This window comes from Helobdella robusta (genome assembly GCF_000326865.2).
Source record: "Helobdella robusta unplaced genomic scaffold HELROscaffold_22, whole genome shotgun sequence".
NCBI lineage: Eukaryota > Metazoa > Annelida > Clitellata > Rhynchobdellida > Glossiphoniidae > Helobdella > Helobdella robusta.
Genome location: NW_008704170.1, coordinates 1,956,921 through 1,964,318, shown reverse-complemented (window position 1 = coordinate 1,964,318; position 7,398 = coordinate 1,956,921). Strand labels below are relative to the sequence as shown.

At 34.6% G+C, this 7,398-nt stretch overlaps 1 protein-coding gene across 1 annotated transcript in view; it reads left to right on the top strand.

Moving 5' to 3' along the window:
* HELRODRAFT_172035 (hypothetical protein) overlaps positions 1–7,398 on the top strand; it is a gene marked incomplete at both ends in the record, with an annotated part of 10,079 nt that overhangs the window by 883 nt on the left and 1,798 nt on the right. Inside the window, 5 exons of the mRNA XM_009018707.1 lie at positions 77–207; positions 800–1,043; positions 1,919–2,761; positions 6,216–6,964; positions 7,276–7,340. Coding sequence (XP_009016955.1) covers positions 77–207; positions 800–1,043; positions 1,919–2,761; positions 6,216–6,964; positions 7,276–7,340 — 2,032 coding nt within the window. The remainder of the gene's footprint in view (positions 1–76; positions 208–799; positions 1,044–1,918; positions 2,762–6,215; positions 6,965–7,275; positions 7,341–7,398) is intronic.

The window sequence follows — 7,398 nt, the reverse complement described above, 5'->3', positions numbered from 1 at the left end:
ATGTTCTATTTAAAGCACCATGGGAAAACCAAGATTATGATAATGACGATGATGATGACGATGGTGATGAAAACAGCGAGGATGATGATGATGACGAGGGAGATAAGAATGACCATGATAATGATGACCAAAACGATGATCATGATAGTGATGTCTCTGATGAAGAGGACAACGACGACGATGAAAATAATTATAGTGGAGTTGATGGTGACGAAGAGGTAGATGCTATTACTACTACTAACAACAACAACAACAACAACAACAACAATAATAATAATGATGATGATGATGATGATGATAATAATGATGATGATAATGATGATGATGATAATGATGATGATGATGATGATGAATTTAAAAAGTCTAAAAGAGAGATAGAGATGATTGATTTCAGTGATCGATCAAAATTAAAGAGCGTAAATTATTACGCGAAATTGAAATTGTCGAAACGACGACAACGACAAAAACTTCAACAACAACAACAAAAACAGCAACAACAACAGCAACAACAAAAACCTCAACAACAACAACAACAACAACAACAACGACATCAACACCAACAACAACATCAACAACAACAACAATCAGTACGTCTAAACGAACGGCGCCAACAAACTCATTACCAACAACAACACCAACAACAACATCAACAACAACAAAAGCAGCTACAGCAAAAAAATGGCCATCGTCGTTATTCACCCAAACGCCATCTTCAACAACAATACAATAGCTATCAATTTCAAGAAAAAGAACAACAACAACAACAATTAATACTACAAAAACACCCACATTTACAAAGACAACAACAACAACAACTCATACATCATAAGTCAAAACGCCAAAAACATTATTCACAACAACAACAACAACAACACCAACACTACCGCCGGCAACAAATTCAACAACACAACCATCAACAACACCATCAACAACGACAACAACAACAACTACAACACCATCAACAACAACATCAACAACAACAACGACGACGACAACAACCGCAAAGAAATAAATCAGAAAGCAGCCATGAAGCAATCCATCAGGTAAAACGTCATCATTGTGCAAATGACCGTACGCGTGTGACGTACTGCAGGAAATTTATGACAACGACAATGGCAACAATCTCTACGTCATCGTCAACATCATCGTCATCGTCATCTTTAATGACGTCATCTTCAACATCATCATCGTCATTTTCATCATCATCATTTTCATCGTCATCTTTAATGACGTCATCTTCAACATCATCGTCATTTTCATCATCATCATCATTTTCATCGTCATCTTTAATGACGTCATCTTCAACATCATCGTCATTTTCATCATCATCATTTTCATCGTCATCTTTAATGACGTCATCTTCAACATCATCGTCATCTTCGTCGTCATCAACAAAGCTATCCTCCGAAGCACTATTGTCGGTGTCATTTTTTTCAGAAACAACACCATCATCATCATCGCAATCATCATCGTCGTCGTCGTTGTCATCCTCTTCATTTTTATCGCCATCATCATCATCATCTTATTTGTCATCTTCATCATCATCATCATCACAGTCATCAACAACAACAACAACAACGTTACCATTACTAAGACCAACAACAACAACGACGACGCAACAACTAACAGCATCGTCGACGAATACAACAGTTCGTAATCATTTCAAATCTGCATTAAAATTTTCCAAACCAACAATTTCAATTACTACTACCTCTGCTACTACTGCTACTACTACTACTACTACTACCACTACTACTATTGCTGCTGCTGCTGCTACTGCTACTACTAAAACATCTACTACTACAACATCAATAACTTCAACAACATCAAAGATAACTCCAACAAAATCATCAACACTTGGCGATAGCTTACAATTTATACTCATCAACAACAACACTAACACCAACAACAACAACAGCAATAATAATAATAACAACAACAACAACAATAATAATAATAATAGCCTCAAACATCTCACCCATCGCTATCATCGTAACGTTGTTGCAGGCAAGTCAAATATGCTTAATGACAGCATTAGCAGACGACAAGATGGTAGTGGTGATGTTGATGATACTGCAGCTACTGCAGCTGCTACTGCTACTGTTGCTGCTGCTGATGGCGATGATGATAATGATGATGTCGTAGTTGATGATTATGATGATGATGTCGTATTTGGTGGCCATTATGACGACGACGACGATGATGATGATGGTGTGGGTGATTATTTTGAGAGGAGTGTCAAGGATGATTATTATTATGATGAAAATTATGATTATGGTGATGCTGATAATAATAATAATAATAATATTAATATTAATATTCCTAATTTGAACAACGACAAATTTGTTAACGGTAATAATAATAATGTAGATGTTATTTCATCCGTGAGATATATATCTAATGAACGGCATCTTGTCCGTGTGTGGCGAAACAACAACAACAATAATAATAATAATAATAATGACAACGTTAATAACAACAATAATAATAACAAACTCAACGACAGTACAGTCACCAATGACATGAATAAAAGAACTATCAAAATCAGAAGTGTTCGAAAAAATATCAACAAAAACAACAGCAATAAAAACAACAACAACAAAATGAACAACATCAACAACAACAATATCAAAATGAACAACAACATCAACAACAACATCAAGATGAGCAACAACAACAACATCATCAACAACAACGCGAATGACGTCAACATCGTCTTCAAAATATTAGTTAATTACATCTCAAATTTCGCTAAAACCGGGTAAGATAACATCAGTAATGTTAAAATTAGTAGTAGTAGTAGCAGTAGGTTGGGAGTAATGTTTTTATCAAAACTCAGTCAAAATTGTGGTATCATTTTTGTATTGTATCATATTTTTGTATTGTATCATATTTGTATTGTATCTTATTTGAATTGTATCATATTTGTATTGCATCATATTTGTATTGTATCATTTCTGTATTTTAATCTTTTTTGATCGCCTGCTAACGAGATTTAGGTTTGAGAGAAGTTTGCACGTTGAGCGGAACCAGCATTTAAATGCTTTTTCCACGAAAATATTTTAAAAAATGTATCTATTCGATGATGATAATATTATAATATTTTTTACGTAATACGTTTTTAAAATATAATAAACTTATTTACCGGCGAATTTGTGCGTATTTTGGGTATTTTTTTGTATAATTTGTACTTGGAAGCGTGTTTTTACGCTGGTGGTGCATGTATATGTAAATTTAAACTACAGTCGTGGTAGTGTTTTTCTCCGCTTTTTTGTCACCTTACCTGTTTATATACATTTTTTGTCTCTTTCTGTTTCTTGTTTCTCTCTCTCTTTCTAGGCCTGTTTCTCTTTCTTTCTTTCTTTCTCTCTCTCTCTCTCTCTCTCTCTCTCTCTCTCTCTCTTTCTCACTTCTTTTATAAACTTGTAAAAGATATTATTCCTTCTTGTTATCTTTGTCGTTTTTCGTTTTACATTATCTTCCTTCATTCTGTCTTTGTCTGTCTGTTTGCTTCTTCGTCTGCCTATCTGTTTGTTTGTCTGCCTGTTTGTTTGTCTTTCTCTCTCTCTCCCTCTTTCTCTCTCTCTCTCTCTCTTTCTCTTACTTTTCGCCTACTCTCTCTTTTTCTTTGAATCCTCTAATTCAAAGGGATGATTTATTTTTTGTAGAAAATAAATGCCACCTAGTCCGAATGATGACGATGATGACGATGATGACGACGATGATGGTGATGAGGAGGAGGAGGAGGAGAAGTAGGATGACGACGACGATGATGATGACAATAACGAAAATAAAAATGACATTGCTATCAGAATTTTCAGCATACAATATTCATTTAAAAGCTCTGTTTACATTTTGTATGTGTTTTTCGTATGCGTTTGAATGTAGATGATAATTTAGGTTAGGAGGCATAAATAAACATAGGTTGTATTTAGATATGTGTTAAAGTAGTTATGTAATTATAATGGTAGTTAAGTTACAAAAGTAGTTAAAGCTTACAAAAGCAGAAAGAAGTTCCCAAAGAACTAACTATGTTGTTAGTACAGTAACCGCCTTAGAGTGGTGAAGAGCGAGCAGTATAACATTATGTAGGTCTGAGTTTTTTCTGTTTTGTATGTCCGCCTTTATATGTTTGTTTGTTTGTCTGTATGTAAGTTTGTTTTTATATTTATGTTAGTATATTTATGTTTGTGAGGTTTGATTGTATGTTCATGTACTTTTTGTATGTGTGTATTTTTGTATGTTTATGTATGTGTGCGTTTTTTGTTATGTTTGTATATTTTGTTGTTGATTGATTGTTATTTGCGGCCAGATGTGTCACCCTAGCAAATGAAATTAACGAAAAAATTGCTAACTTAATTAAAATATTTACTCAAACATTTTAAAATAATTTTTTTTGAAATTAGATAGACAAATCGAAACATTGTATCAGAAAAACAACCTATGGGTAAAAAATCGAAAATTTGTTTAAAAATCGATTCGAAACCTCTACCGGTTTCAAATCGATGTTTAAACAAATTTTTTTTATGTTTTTAACAAAAAAATAGCATAATAAAATTTACAAACATATATCAAAACATCACACATAAACACATACACACACACATACATACATACTAAGAAACCCGTACAAACACATTCAAGCCATATCACTTGTATGGCACATGCTGGGAAATGATGATGGAAATATGAAGCTATGATGTCTCTCGCTAATAATTTTTTTCGTTTCCCATTCAGTTTCGCACATTGTTTTGTTTGTCTTTTTTGTATTTTTGGTATTTTATGTATACACATCTGTATATTTTTTTATCTTTTGTAACTTCTGTATTTTTTGTGTCTTCGCCATGGACATCTGTATAATTCAGGATTGTGGACTGTAGACACACACAGAGCAGAACCACGGGCAATATTTTTCTGTAAATTTATTCGAAGTTACTTTTTTCTTGCCGATTTTTCCTTCACTCCATGCATGGCATTATTATTTTTCTCGATTTTGAAGTTTTTCTTTAACATGCATTGCATTTTTTGCTGTTACTATTACTACTACTATTGCTACTACTACAACTACTACTGCTGCTGCTACTACTACTACTACTACTGCTGCTGCTGCTGCTGCTACAACTACTACTGCTGCTGCTACAACTACTACTTTTATTTTTTATTGCGTGTGCGTGTGATTTGTGTGTGCGTGTATGACTAAGTGAATGAATTAACGACCGTGTACATTTATAATAAGATGAATGAATGAATAAATGAACGAACGAATGAATGAACGAACGAATGAATGAATGAATGTATAACTATATTAATATTAGGATGAAATAATTACTGAATCAATGAATGAATAAATGATTGGGTGGATGGAAATAGTTTATGGTCGCGGTTTAGTTAAACTTTTCAATTTCGATTAATATTCCAGAAGCTCTGGAAGAGTATTATAAATCGTAAATCGTAAAGAAATTCAATTAGCGTTATCGCCCATTGCAACAACTCCAATGAACACTCCTTTACTTCTATCTCTCTCTCTCTCTCTCTTTCTTTCTCTTTCTCTATCTCTCTCTCTCTCTCTGTCTTTCTGTCTCTCTCTCTTTCTTTCTCTCTCTTTCTTTTTTATTTGTTACAAATTTATTACTATTTTTCTGTATTATGTCCATCTTTTTATTTTTCACATATTTTTTGTTCTGTCTCTTCTAATAAACCCTCTCTCTCTCCCTTCCTCTCTTTTTCTCTCTACATCTATCTATCTATCTCACCGTACTATTTCTCATCTCCATCGTTCCGGGCCCAAAAAAGGTTAAACAAATTACAGAAGTAATACCGTGCCTGCGGTGTCAAGTTTTTGCGAGCACACGCCTGTAAATTTCTATTATGTGCAGTCGCCAACATAACACTATTTATATGTATAAGAGAGAAAGAAAGAGAAATAAAGAAAAAGAGAGAGAAAGAGAGAGAGAGAGAGAGAGAGAGAAACGTGAGCAAGAGAGAACAAAAGAATTGAGACGAGCAGACTTAATTAAAAGCCATGCTCAAATATTAATGTTAAAATTTCTTGAAAACATGAAATTGAAAACAAATATTACTGTGTCTTAGTTCATAAACACATGTACACATTCGCACACACACGCGCGCACTTACACACACGCACACAAACACACATACACATACACATACGCTCACAAACACACACATATACACACACGCAGAGATCCTAACAGATCAGAGGATGAAACAGATGACTACAAGAGTGACGGCCCGCTCAAATATTGCTCAGAAATCGGACAAATCTGCAGTAGTAATAGTAAAATTAGTACTGCCACTACTGCTACTGCCACAAGTTGTAGTAGTCGTGGTGGTAGTAGTAGTAGTAGCTGCAGTGGTGATTGCAGTTTTGAATGTTGTGACAGTGGCAGCAAAACTTGCTGCGTTGCGAGTTGTGAAGATGATGACGTTCATAACAGCATCAACAACAACGATAATGACAAAAAAAGCCACAACAACAACAAAAACAAAAGTAATAACATCAATAATGTATGCTACTTGTGCGAGGGTTGTGACGAGATAAAAATATTTACTGGCAGTAGAAGCCGCATAAACAGCCTGAACCCCATTAAAAATCATAGAGGTGATAAAAGACTTTACAACAACCACAACTACGGCTACCACAACTACGGCTACCACAACAGCCACAACTACGGCTACCACAACAACCACAACCAGATTGAAAATGACAACAGCAGCACTACAACTACTAATAATTCCCTCCCTAACATTTTTCCTATAGCAAACCATAAAAAAATTGATTGCAGTAGCAGCAGCAACAGTAGTAATAACGGTAGCGGCGACAGCAGCAGCAGTGGTACTAGCAGCAGAGGTAGTAGTAGCAGTAGAGAAGATTCGGAAGTTACAATATGCTCTGAAAGTTCTGTTTCCCACGAATGGTTAGAATTCAAAATGAACGCAAGAAGTCCGAGTCATCTACGTATAGGCAAGTTTACGAAATTTATTTATTAGTATCGGATCTAGAATATTTAAGTACATACATACATACATACATACATACGTACAGATACACAACACATACGCACACACACACACATACATACACAACACACACACACACACACACACGCACACTCACATACCCGGCATTCATGCATCCTTACAACATACTAACATGATATCAAGTCATTCAGTTATCTATTTATTCATTTATTTATTCACTCATTTATTCATTCATTCATTCATCCATTCATTCATTTATTTTTAAATACGCAGTATCTGGCTATCCAACGCTCGTAAATTTCAATGGCAAAGACGAAAAGATAACTCTATGGAATGAAGTTATTCCCAACTTAATACAAAACTTCTTTTCCTGGCGAGTGCAAAATAACAACAGCC